The sequence below is a fragment of the Megascapheus bottae genome, chromosome 26, assembly GCF_031878675.1.
Source record: "Megascapheus bottae isolate mThoBot1 chromosome 26, mThoBot2.hap1, whole genome shotgun sequence".
NCBI classification, from domain to species: Eukaryota; Metazoa; Chordata; class Mammalia; order Rodentia; family Geomyidae; genus Megascapheus; species Megascapheus bottae.
In genome coordinates, this window is record NC_143534.1 from 16788310 (window position 1) to 16802094 (window position 13785).

Consider the following 13785-nt stretch of genomic DNA (forward strand, 5'->3'; position numbering starts at 1 on the left):
TACCTTTGGTGTGGGGGTGGGGGGAGAAGCGTGATAAGAGTTGAACTCAGGTCCTCACCCTTGGCTGGATTCAGCTTGCTCAACAAGCAATCTGCCCCCTTGAATCGATGCCTCCGTAAGTTTTAAGTATCTTTTATCATAGCTTAGTATTATTCTTGCTGTATTTTGCTATTGTCGCCAGTCTCCTACCGTGTTTAACTTATTTAAAACATTTATACTAAGTGTATGTGCATAGGAGAGAGTATACCAGGTCAGTGCAGCCTGTGACTTGGATATCCTTGGAGGGGTTTGAGACATGTCCCCCGAGGATGACAGGGCTACTGCATTTGCTAGTCCAGCAAAGATCTTAACTCCTTACCCTTCATCTTTTAGCCATTATCCCAGGATTAAGACACTTGTCCTTTAGTTTGTCACAGAGTTCTGAGTCCTATGAAGGAGAATCATAATTAGAAGCACTTTAATTTGCAAATTGCTAGGTAATTATTGGTGTTTTTTGCACTGGAGGAGGGCACATTTAAAAACTTCAGTAGAGAAATAAGTCAGTAAAAGAATATATATTGCAGAGTTTGCATTGAGGAGTGAAATGAGTATTTCACCAACTGCCATGAAAAGAATTGTAAGATGCTGATCAGAGATGTAGATGAGGTACCAGCACCAAAATTGGAGAATTCGAAAGGGTAGTTGAAGAACTGTGTTCATCCAGGAAACAGGTGGATGGGCAGATGAAAATAAGAAATGAGGAATGTTGCAAGTGGAATGTTGCAAGTGGAAGAAAGATGATATTGTTGTACAAAGCAACTCTTTGAGGTACAAAAGGGAAGTTGTCCTTGGCTTGGGAAAGATAGTAGTCCGGAGGAAGATCTGGTATCCACTGGAGAAGGGCGGTTCTCTTGTTATCTACCCTCCTGCTTTGCACAATATTTGATTGTGTCTTGGAAGTTGATGCTTTCTTTCACATCACTTCTTTTCCAGATTGAGTTCTTTAATCCCTGTGGGGCATGGGAACGGACTGGCATGGAAAGAACTCAACCAGAGTTCTTCATGTCAAAATACTTGTGGCAATTATATGTATTTTAAATATAGCCATAATCCAGCTACTGACTGGACCATCTCATTCCTGGGAATTCAATGCTTTTGGCAACAGTCTGTCTCTCTCATGTCTGGGAGACATTCCATTTATGATCACATGAAATATTAATAGGTTAATAAAGCCCTACAAATGACTGTGTTTGCAATTTTAACTGTATAAACAGAATGATTTGAAATATTGCCAGTGTACTAAACACTTCCCTTTACAATATCATCTTTATGTTTGTAGGCACATTTTGGATATTATTTGAGCATATGTAAGTGTGATTTGTTTGAAGGGGTTGTTAATAAAAAATGCATAAGAAAGGAGAATCAGTAATAGTTTTCACAATCCTGTTAGCCTTAGTTGAGCATAAACATGATTTCCTACTGAGGTAATTTTCTATTGGTTACTAGTTTGTAACACTGACTCAAAAAGAAACAGATCTCTTCCCTTTGCTTTCAGCCTTAATCAATGAACGGAGGAGGGAAAATGAATATCAAGAGGCCATGTACACTGCCTGGCAGGGCAGCTTAATAAAGGCTGCTTTATCCCAAGGTGGATGAGTGTGATAGGAAGTGGTGAAGTCATCGATCAGAGCTGGGGGTGTCTGTAGCTGGCTACACTCAGAACCAACTTGTAAAAAGCTGAGCCCTTCTCCAGAGAGGGCAATCTGCTAGGCTGAGGCTAGTGGCTCCGATAAATGGCACCAGGCTCTTGGTCAGGACATTAGTGTGTCTGGTTCATTAGCTACTTTACTGTGGATTTAGGATAGTGAACCCACCTTGCCCTTCCCTCCCCCAGGGTAAACTTCCTGCTTAGTAGAGAGCATTTAACTCATCCTGATTCACCACAGGATTGGGCTGGCTCCCTCACTCCTGACAGTGCTTACTGTGTGGGTAGTGAGGAAGCCTTGCATGCTTGTGCAGACTTGCCCTGGAGCACTCTGAAAGTGAAAGGGAATTGTTGTGACTGTGGCCTATGGCGGGAAGGAAGAAGTGGAAGAGGGCGGCGGGGCTCCTGGGACCACATACCTCCTCCTAGGGGCTCCGCAGAAGCTCGTGCTCTGGGGCAGCCGCCACGGACTAATGGGTTGAACATGGAGGGTTTCACTTAGCCAGCCAACCTCAGAGCTCGCGGCTCCTGGTTCTTGCTGGAGAACGTCATATCCCCAGATACTGGGCATGCCATGTCTGCAGTGAGCAGACATCTACTCAAAGACAGCAAGTAAATAAGAACTCTCATGAGACAGGGACTTGGGGACATTAGGGGTGGCATGGAGGATCAGAAAGGGAGAGCCAGCCCTTCGTCCCCCTTCCTGGAAAACCCATGAGAACCTGAGGAAACAAAACTTACCAAATGGATGCCAGATGCCTGGGTGCTGATAGTTTATTTCTCTTAGCTGGGTGAGAAATAACAACCCGATGCTGATTCGATATTTTTTTTTTTAAATCAAAACACAGGGTTTTCACATTGCCTCTGTTCTTCTCTGAACTTAAAGATGGCATCACCCAAATTTTGTCTCTAATGAGACATCTCAGGAGAGAGTCAGGCCTTGTGCTCTTCGTCTCCCCCTTCCTTAATAGCCACAAAGCCAGTAAACAGATTTTTTTTAAAGAAAGCCTGCAACCCTAACTGAATTTGGAGCTTAAGAGACGTCATGGAATGCTTTTGGTCAGTAAGAACAACCTCTAAAAGCCTGAAAATGTTGGAAAAATGCAGAGAGCCCACAAGGCAGTAGTAGGGTGTGGCTTGAGACCAACCTAGTGTTTTGAGGATTCCCAGTGGAATGGCATTGGGTTTCAGAGTTTTGGAAGCAAGAGAGTAAGCAGAGCTTGCCTGAGTGCAAAGAAAGCTTCCTGCCTTGCTCACCTTTTGTTATAGGTATAATACCCGTCCCCAGCTGGGCACTCAAAAGCCACTTCTCACTGGGGACACTCATCTTCTTGTTTGTCCCTGTCTTCCTGGAAGAAAGTGGCTGTCCTGTTAGAGAGTGTGCAGGGGACAAGTCTGGAGAATGTCCAGTTCTCCCCATCCATCTCGTTCAGGGTCTGGTTTCTTCTTCAGTCTTCCCTTTGAGGAACTGTGGCCTGCCCTCTCTCATTTTCCTTCTCATTTCTCCTTCATTTTCCAGAACAATGGCAGTGGCTTGCCCCACACTGGTGCACACCCTGTGGAATGGCTGCTGCTCAGTATTCAACCTGATAAAACAAGGCTGGTTAATAAGTAGACAGCTCTGGTTATCACTTTGCTTGTTATTATTATAAACTGGAGGAGAGGCTCAGGTTACCCTCACATGCCAATCTCCCAACTTCAGAAGTCTGAGAACAGAATGAATTTTTAGTGCTGGGCTAGGTTTTCTCAATAGAAAATGGATCCGAGGATTGGTCCTGAGGATGAATCAGCTACCCTGAGTTTTCTGATTTCCTATGGCTTTGTCCCTTGCTAACTATCTACTTGTTTTAAGGATCTTTTGGCCTTGGGTAAAATCTATTCAGTAATCTATTCCTTTCTTGTTAACCCATATACCTAGACTTCTCTGAGTTCCTTTCTTGGTTTGTTTCCCTGCAAGCAATTGTTAAGGGACTGAGTCACCCGTGTGTGTGGTAGCCAGTGGTTGGACGTGGGCTGAGGTTATTCAGTGACTAATTTCCAAGGGGAGGAGAAATTGGCTTATCATTGGGGAGGACTACTTTAAAAAAAAAAAAAAAATCCATGCCCTTGGCAGCTTCCCTCCAAGGCTGGCTAAAACAAAATGGTCCTTCTTGAGCTGGGGGAACGATTCTCTGTCTGTTTCTTCCTGATGAGTTCTACTCTGAAGACAAAGCTGTCTAAAATATCTGAGTGTGGAACTGAGGATTTTGATGAAACAAGCAAACAAAGGAATCGGGGAACCAGGAGCTGAGCCAATGAGCCTTTTGTACACTGCCAATTATACAGGTGGTTTCCTTGAGAAAACGTAAGTAGCTTTAATTCTTTAAGGATGAAAGCAATTCATGAGAAACCTTTTCAGTTTTCTCTAGCTAATTCATTGCATGGTCTGACAAAATGGTATGTTTACAAATTCTAGATTTGGAAGGGTGGGGTGGTTTTTTTTTTTTTTTTAGTCTTCATGCTTTTTCTCCACAGAAACAATTTTAAGATGTTCCTTCTCGCTGCTCAGAAACTTCTGAATCAGTGACTTTTGATTTGATTTACAGAGCTTTGTGGATGTGAAATACAGTTGTATATAAAGATCCCTAACTCAGTCCTCAGAAGATTAATTCCAAATTCCCCCTGGTATTTTCTGGTCTGCCGGGAGTATGGGCAAACTGTTTATTGAGCTGAGCACTGCGGGTACGGGCACAGCAGCAGCCACCTGCTGGGGCTATGGGGACAAGTGTCTGGAGTACACCTCCCTGTTCACAAGACCCGGAAGAACTTCAACAAGACACAGTAGCAATTGGAGCGGAAATAGAAAGAGAGAAAGGCGATACTCACCAAAGAGCACTGTGCTTCATATACTGCCAGATCATTGGATGTTTCTGTGCCTGCGCTTAGGTGAAGGTAGATAAGTATTTGTGTTGAATTTGGATAACCTTTCGTAGGAAGTTCTTTTATTTTATGTTGGTTTATATCCTCCTCTGTGTGTAAAGCTCACCTACAGGTGCTAGCATTGAAATTTCTTGGAGAAATACTATTTCAAAAATATATCTAGATACTTTTAACTTATTTTAACTTACTAAGATTAAATGAGATGCTTGTTTGAGAATAAAAGACTCAAGTGGAGTCTTGAAGTGAACAGCAATTGTCTGCGTGTGTGTGTGTGTGTGTGTGTGTGTGTGTGTGTGTGTGTGTGTGTGTGATTTATTTTACTTTGTAAGGTTAGTCTGATTTTCTTCTAGGAGGTCTGAGTTTGGAAACAAGTTAATGTATATTCAATTCCATGTCTTGTAAAAATAATTGAAATGAAACACTAGGTCTGTCTTGAGAACAATGCTAGCCTGATAGGTTGTTTGAAAATGATGAGTTATTGAGTCTTAACTGCTCACTCACAGGAGCTCTGTGGCGTAGTAAAGTCTGCTCTGTACTGGAATAGCAAGGGCTCTTTGCATACTGCACTGGAAATGCAGAAAAGAGATTCCCTCCTGTCATCTCCCACTGTTTTCAACACCGGGGTTGCCCTTAGTTGTTCCACATCATTTGGTGCATGAACCCAAGTCCCCTCATTTCAAGACTGATTCTAGAAGAAGCACTAAATGTTATAACAGGATCACATGTCCTTCTCATCTTTGGCACTCTGTAGAGCCAAGGATGAAATTATCAGGGTGCTTTTTTCAAACTCAGTCTTGGGAAATCATGTAGCTTGGCAAACCCACGTAAGAGTTTACAAAAGTGTCCAGCTTCCAAGCTCCCTTTTTGATGGAGACTTAAACCTCAGATTTCCTGCCCTGCCATGATTGAATGTTTGTATTGGGTTCCACTGTGGATAACATGAGGACCCATTCAGGATAATAGATGATTAGAAAATAGTCAAGGCAGGCTGGAGTATCACCAGCAAGCACAGAATGCTAAAGGCCAAGGGCCAGGCTCTATCCACACCAGCTGAGCTTCCATTTTGATTGTTCCATGCCTCTGCTGAGTATTGACTGTGAATAGTTTGCCAAGAACCCCCATTCCCCATAGGAAGTCACAATACAGTATGCCAGCATCATTCTTAATTGTTATGTTTCTTTCTGATCACCTCTACACATGCCACTCGGAAATCTAATGAGGCTTTTTCCCCCTCTAATGAGTTTTTTTTTTCATGTTTTTTGTTAAAGGTTATAAATTTTTAACTCCTACTCATTTTCTTTCCTATCACCAAGTCTGTTTTTAAGTACACCTCTACTGTTTTAAAAGAAGGATATCCAGCTTCCCTCAATTAATTAAAATTAATTTGACGTTCTCCTTTCAGTCATATTATTTATCCTTCAAAAGAGTTCTGTGCTCCCTACAGTCTTGAGGTCTCTTTACAGCCTTGCCAAGAAAGAAGTATTTTTGCTGTGTGTTAAGAGGAGACAAGATAGGCCAAATCTGGCTGGGCGCTAGTGGCTCCAGTCTGTAATTATGGCTACTTAGGAGATTGAGGCTTCAATTGTAAGGAATGAGAAGTGCGTGACTTCTACAGGCTCAGGGCTTTATAGGGCCATTCCAACCAGGAGTGGAGGCAGCAGAGGTCGACAGGTGTCAGTGGAATTTAAACACAATTTTAGGGGGCACCACATGGTCATATGGGTCACATTACATGGACCGTGGGAATTGGCGCAGGGTAAAGTCAGTTCTGAGAAGAAGGTATTGTGAAGGTGTTACGTGGGCTACAGGAATTGTGTGTGGGGGGGGGGAGTTCTTGCTCCGAGGAGCACAACGAGACTGTTGCACCTGGGGCTGGGACTTGTACATCCCACCAGGAAAACAATACAACATTGGGGAAATAAAAGCTTAAATGATGTCTATAAATAGGTGGGGACTTAATCAGCAAGCTGACTCTGAGACCTTAGATGAAGGATCTTAAATCTAAACCAGCTTGGGCATTAAAGTCTGCAAGAAGTAATCTCCAATCAACTAGCAAAAAGCTGGGCTGGAGGTGTGGATCAAGTGGTAGAGCACCAGCCATGAACAAATAGGCTGAGTGAGTACAGGACACTGTCAGTAGCAGCAGCATGAAAGGAAAAAAATAAACGCCAGATACAGAGAAAAAAAGAATGGAGAGTACTGACTAACTGGTTAAAAATGTTGTAAATCCCAGTAGCTTCTAGGCATTTGGAATTTTACATATATGGGTATTTGTCTTTTTAAGGACAATAATGACAATGATACTAGCCATTTGTGGGTCATTCCTCTTCTTTTTTTCCTTTTATTTGTCGGGGTGATGTATTGAGGGGTTATACTTACATTTAGGTGGTGGTACATTACATCCTGAACATTGATACCCCTTCCCATGCTTTTCTCCGACTTTCTCTCCCCCATCCCCTCCCACTCATCTTGCTTTTCCCCCTGGTGGTTCCTTTTGGTCTATTCTGGCATTGTATGGTCAAGGGTGTTGTATGCATGGGGGATTTAGTGATCTACCTACTGCAGACTTAGCCAATACCTGGTGGAGCTTATGACCTAGGAAAGCTGTGGGTTGCTTACTGTGAGCTCAACCTTTTAATTGAACACTAAATCATGAAAGACAACAGGGGGAGAGGTATTCATTAGAGGATCCATGCTGGCATCCTGCAAAATCTACCAGATGGTTGCTTCATCCAGTCTGTAATGAGAATCAGTCAGTATAGTATCTCACGGTGACCTTGGGACTGGCCACCCTGCCCCTGTCACTAAGCACTTGAGTCATGAGGATGAACAGTGGCTGGGCACGTAGACTGGAGCGTCTGAGTGCCTGCAGCCAGCTGCAGAGCCAGATGTGAATCTTTGAGTATGAGGATTAGGAGAGAGCTCCATGGGTGAGGAGGTCCCACAAGCCGGGTTTAAAGAGAAGGGGGGCAGACCATCCTCTAGTGCGGGAAGACCCATGAGTGTTGGAAGGGGAATGAGGAGGGGAGATATGAATTGTGTTCGTTACCATTGAGGACCCTGCTTCCTCTGATTTCCCTGGGGAGTGAAGAGGTCACTTCAGTGGTGTTCAAGAAAAGCAGGCCCAGAGGACTTCTTTCTGTTGCTCTTCGTAGTTTGTTTGTAAGCTTAATTGGTTACTTTTGTTATAAAATCCACCAGACTCTGAATAGCTCCCTTGTGTGGCAGAGGACACTGCTCTGCCACATCCTTCCAGGGAGAAGATAAGGGGGCTGGGAAGACCCATGGGTTCTTGTCCCACATCCTGCAATGTGTAGAACCCCCTCCCTTCTACCCAAGGACTTGAAGGCTTGTTCTAAATTCTCTCATGGAGCAATGCTCAGCCCTTAGAAAGTGTCTGGTCAATGCTGTTTACTAAGCCAGTATATTTCTATGGAAAGGATAGATTGTTTGTATTCCAGGCATTGGGCTTGGTTCCATTTCCAACCTGTTCTTGTTGCCTGACCTTTTTGTCTCTTCCCCCAGCAGTCATACCACCAGTCTTTCAGCTGCACATCTTGCTTCTTGTCCATAGGAGCCCTTGCCCCTCTTCTGTGCTGCTGTCTCAATCACCCTCCCATCCTGTATGCCCATCTTTTCTATCTCCTGCAGGGAATTAAGATAGGAAATGCTCCCAAATAGTGCAAACCATCCATGACTACTTTCCCTTCCCACCTCACACAAACAAGGGGAAAATCCCTCCAGCATTCCCATCTCAGGTCTCAAGCAAAGCCAATAATCATTTCCTGAGTTCATTTATAACTTTTATTCTGCCTTTTTCTGAACATGATGCTGTAGTTGCAAATTGCAAACTCCTTCCTCCTCTTCCCCTTTTCACTTTATTCTTCCACTATTGATTCTCCTAAAGGAGAGTTAGGGAAAGACTGTCCCTTAGCTTTTGTACTCAAGGCTGGCATTCTGTCACTTGAACAACAGCTCCACTTCTGGTTTTCTGTTAGTTAGTTGTAGGGAAGAGTCTTACAGACTTCACTGCAGGCTGGTTTCAAACCATGGTCCTGAGGTCTCAGCCTCCTGGATAGCTAGGATTACAGGCCGGAGCTGCTGGGGCCTGGCAAATCCTCACCTTTGGCCTGAGTGGAGGCAGCACTGTCCAGAAGTCTAGGCCTCGTGGCCACGAAGCTCCAGCCTATGGTGAGCTGCTCCTGCAGGCTCTTGGACCTCACACACCCCAGACTGTCGGTTTCTAAGTCCTTCTTTGTACACCATTTTAATATTATTGTTATACGTTAGGCTCACGTGTACTAAGTGTCTTTAAGAAGATAGGAGTTCCAGATGTAAACCAATGTGCCATTGCATCCTCAATCCCACAGCAATGAATTCTGCAGCCACCCTGCATGTTCATTTTCTGTGGTCACTATAACAAATTCCTTAGTGGCTTAGGGCTAAGGATATAGCTCGGTTGCCTAATGTGTGAGAAGCCCTGCATTTGAACCCCAGCACTGCAAAAGAACAAGATAGTGGCTTAAAACTCCACAAGTACATTATCTTATAGAGATCAGAATCACAAAATTAATTCCATGAGTCATGTCCATCTACTTCCACCTTCCAAGTCAACAGCACAGCATTTGCTGGCTTTTCTCTCACCCTCCTTCCCTCCCTTCCATTCTTTCCCTCTACTTATTTCTCTGCTTCCTCTCCTTCCTACTCCCTCCTTCCTTTCCTCTCTTTCCTCTTTTTCCTGCCTTCTCTCCCTCCTTCCTCTTTCATTTTGTCCCTCCCTTCCTCCCTCTCTACTCTTCTATGTAGAAAGACTATCATTATAGTTCACCTCACGCTTGACCTTGACCCTCCTACCCTCCTCCTCCAAAAGCAGAGGAGACCCTGAAGATCGGATTGAATCTGCCAGTATTCCATGTCTCCGCTTTTTGTCACATCTCTCAGGGACCACATGCACAGGGTCCGGGAATTAGGGTATGCACAGGGTCCGGGAATTAGGGTATGCAGGCGTCTTGCAGGAGAGGGACATTCTCTGGACCCTCACATCCAGGAAACTACACTCCCACTGTGATTTCTAAACAAACCAACAAAAACACGGGCATCAAAGTCGGCCTTCTCACGCCTTGCTTTCTTTGCAGATGCAGCGGGAGCTCCTTTACGCCAGAGGGGACGGCCCCGGAGCCTCGCGGCCTGGATCCATGGCCCACGCCCCGCACGCGGGGCCCAGCTCGCCGCCATCCACGCCCGCGCCCCATTCCATGCCTCCCTCCCCCTCCAGAATCCCTTATGGGGGCACACGACCCATGGTCATCCCTGGCAACGCCACCATCCCCAGAGACAGACTGTCCAGCCTGCCGGTTTCCAGATCCATCTCGCCAAGCCCCAGCGCCATTTTGGAGAGGAGAGACGTCAAGCCTGATGAAGACCTGAGCGGCAAGACGCTGGCCCTGTACCGGAACGAGAGCTTCTATGCAGACCCGTACCTGTTCCACGAGGGACGGATGAGCATCGCCTCGTCGCACGGCGGACACCCGCTGGACGTCCCCGACCACGTCGTGGCGTACCACCGCGCGGCCGTGCGCTCCGCCAGCGCCTACGGCAGCCCGGCCCTGCACGCCGAGGTGCACCTGGAGCAGTCGCTGTACAGACCGAAGCCCCGCAAGCACCCGGACAGCCACCTGCCCACGCTGGGCTCCAGGACGCCCCCCGCCTCGCCTCACCGGGTCGGCGACCTGAGGATGATAGACCTGCACCCGCATAACCACGCGCCCGAGCGCGCCTCGCCCAGCCGGCAGCCCTTTAAGAAGGAGCCGGGCGCCGTGGTGTACGTGGAGAAGCCGCGAGGCGCTCCGGGCTTCCCCGGCACCGGGGAGCTCGGGCCTCCAATGCTGGAGAAGCAAGTGTATGCCTACAGCACTGCCACGGTCCCCAAAGACAGAGACACCAGGTAAGGGCGTGCCCGGAGGGAAGGGCGGCCGGGTTCGGTGGGGTAGTGGCTGGAGTCAGGAGCGCAGGCCTGGGGTGTGGCGTTCCCACTCTCCACGCGGAGGAGCCATTCACATTCACGGGAAGAGGGCTCCTTCCAGAGGCCGTTCAAGACAGACGGTCAGATGGACGGATCTGCCGCAGCAGAGGAGGGCCGCCGGGTGGAATGGTCCGCCCCGGGGATCGGTGCTTTTCTTTCAGAATGTCGTTTTGGTTTTCCATCGGCTCGGGGACGGGAATGTGCTCCTTACTGCCTGTCTTCCGGGGTGGTTCCGATGTGAGTGTGCCCTGTGAACGGGGCCTGGTTTAAATTTCATGCTTCTGTGGAAACGGTGCTGAAATCAGCGAAGTTTTTACAGTGAATGAGGCATTGAAAATGTCTTTTTAAATATTATAATTACATTGTAATTCATCAGGCCTGAGCCTTTCTCCTCTGTCATCCAAAATCTATAAAGTAATAACAGGAAAGCTAATTTTGATACAGGGAATTGCTAAAGTCTGAACCGTCGGGAGGACATGGTGCTCATGCTTATAAATTATAAAAATCTGGCTAACGAAACAGAAGAAGTTGGCCTATGTAACAGCTATCTTATATGAATTCAGAAGGAGGAGTTGTAAGAAATAATAATCTGGCTGGTAGTGGTGGCACATACTGGGGACAGGGAAGTCAGAGATGAGAGGATGGTGGCTAAAGGCCAGCCTGGGCAAAACTATTAGCAAAACCATAGCTCTAAAACACACAACAACAACAGAAGCTGAGTGTGGTTTATTTCATGTCTATAATGCTAGTTATAAGGGAGGTAAAAATGGGAGAAGTACTATCCAAAGCCAGCCCTGGGCAGAAGTAGACTATTTGAAAGAAACTAAAGCATGTAAAGCTGGAATTGTGGCTCAAGTATTAACACACTTGCATAGCAAACATAAGGCTAGGAGTTCAAACAAAAATAAGCAAAAAATAAAAGAAAATTTAAATCTGATATTCAGTTACTCAGAACCTTCTTAGACCACAGCCCCTCACTAAAAATTGTATTACCATATAACTTTATAGAAAGATGAGTCCAAATTGGTGAGTGATAATGGCGAAGTGTCTACGAATCTGTTTTTGTGACATAAGTCACAAAGCAATTTGCCTTCTAGCAGAATGTTATCATGGAAAGCTGACCTTCTGTACTTGTTTAATCATAAGGATCTCATGCAGAGGGCTTCGAGGAGAAGAGAATGAGAAGAAGTGTAAGGGTCATTAGTGCAACAATAAATTCTAACCCCTACAGTTAACAAAACAGCAATGATGACTAGCTTGCTTATATAGAACTAAGACAACCTAAGGATTGGAAAAATATTCATTGCCTCCCTCCCAAAGCCCTTAGGAGTGAGAGTCTGAAGGGGCGCATATCAGCTCATCAGAACACACCAGTATCACCACCGGAGAGAAATGTAACAAGACATGACGAAGGCTTGGGAGGTTGCCTGTGAGCTGTGGGACAAAGCCATACAGGGTCCCTGGGGTGGGCTGCAAGGGGTGGAGCAGGAAATGGTGCAAAACTGTCCAGATGGGAAATAGAGCCCTGAGGATTCAGCAAGGGAACAAGCAAAAGAATCAGCCTCAGCACACTGACCCACCCCCCGCCCCACTCCCCGCTGCCCTGCCTGGTGAGAGGATGGAGAGAGTCAGCTCCTCCTCTGCCTGTCTTCTGTGGTGTCCTCCTGGTCACTGCACACCATCACTGAGCCTCTTTTGTCAAGACACCCAGACCTGCGTTCTCTTTTAGGACTCTTCCCGCCCCTCAATCTCCTTCTACCCTGGCCTGCTGCCCTCTGACCCCCCTGTGCCCAGCTGAAAACCACATGTTCCTGTCATATGTCAGAAAGCCTTCTCAGGAATCCACGTGACCGAGTGTCTACCTATAATTGAGCATATTAGAGAAATGTACTAGTGAGGGTGTCCTGTACTGCAGAGTCGTGTGGCCAACTCCCCCTGGCGATTTCAGGCACTCTGAACCATACTGCCACGTTCATAGGGCTTCGTGTGCAACAACTCCACCCCTCACATGCTAGTTAACTCCACAGGGGCAATTGACGGTGAGGGTAGATGGGGAGCTTGTGAGATCCCTCCTGTGTGACACTGCATGCACACATACACGCACACACACACACACACACACACACACACACACACACACCACAGGCAAATGCACACACTTCACCTTTAGAACCAGAGTAAGGAAAGACCACAATCCCCTCACTATTTCACTCCTCCTCCCCACTACTGGTAAGGGAAATGAGCCATGCTGGCTCTCCCATAAAGGGAAGCAGAGCCCACAACTTCTGCTCTCACCTTCCCACCTCTCCCCACTGTTAATTAACAGGTCAGCGCTCAGGACAGAAAGTATAGGTTATGTCCTGCTTTCCAGCCGCAGCTCTGTGTCTGGTGTGGCACTTTCCACAATGCAGGGGCTAGGCTGGCCAGCAGAAGGGCGATGATAGCTGCCACATTTTGGGGGCCTTTTCTGAACCACACACTAGGATCAATGTCTCTATAAATCACATGTGTAGGTGACATGACAACCATGAGCTTTTTATCAGCATCACCCCATTTTATAGATGGGAAACTGAGGATCAGAGAAGTTAAGAAGCTTTCCCACCATCACAAAGCCAATAAGAGGCACATAACATCAAAGTCCACTGAAGAATCGACTTTTCTGCCAGGCTGGATTGTGTATGTTTGTAATCCAAGAGCTGATAAAGCCCAAGGAAGGAGGATCAGAGGCCAGCCTAAGCTGCACTATGAAAGCTGGTCTCAGAAAGCCAAGGGATGCTGAGGCCGGTATTCATACCTATAATCCCAGCTGCCTAGGAGACTGGGAGCTAAGTCAAAGCCAACCCAGGCAGGACAGTCCATGAGACCATTATCTCCAATTAACCCCTAAAAAACTGGAGATGGAGCTGTGATTTATGTAATAAAACACCAGTGTTGAGCAAAAAAAGCTAAGAGGACTGTTCTTATGCCCTGAGTTCAAGCTCCAATGCTGACATAAAAACAACAAAACAATAACCAAGGACTTGGGGTGTCATGCTCAGTGATAGATTCCTTTTGCCTTGTCCAGGAGTATATGTCTTTCTACTGGGCAGTAGTGTGCCTTGTCACTACAAGATGGGGACACCCAGTCCCCCATGCTCTCCCAAGACAGTTAATAAACTCA

General features: G+C 46.3%; 1 protein-coding gene across 1 annotated transcript in view; it reads left to right on the forward strand.

Annotated features, from left to right (window-relative positions):
* Window positions 1-13785, forward strand: part of Kiaa1217 (KIAA1217 ortholog) — a 241203-nt gene that overhangs the window by 182251 nt on the left and 45167 nt on the right. Inside the window, exon 6 of the mRNA XM_090319023.1 lies at window positions 9739-10547. Coding sequence (XP_090175149.1) covers window positions 9739-10547 — 809 coding nt within the window. The remainder of the gene's footprint in view (window positions 1-9738; window positions 10548-13785) is intronic.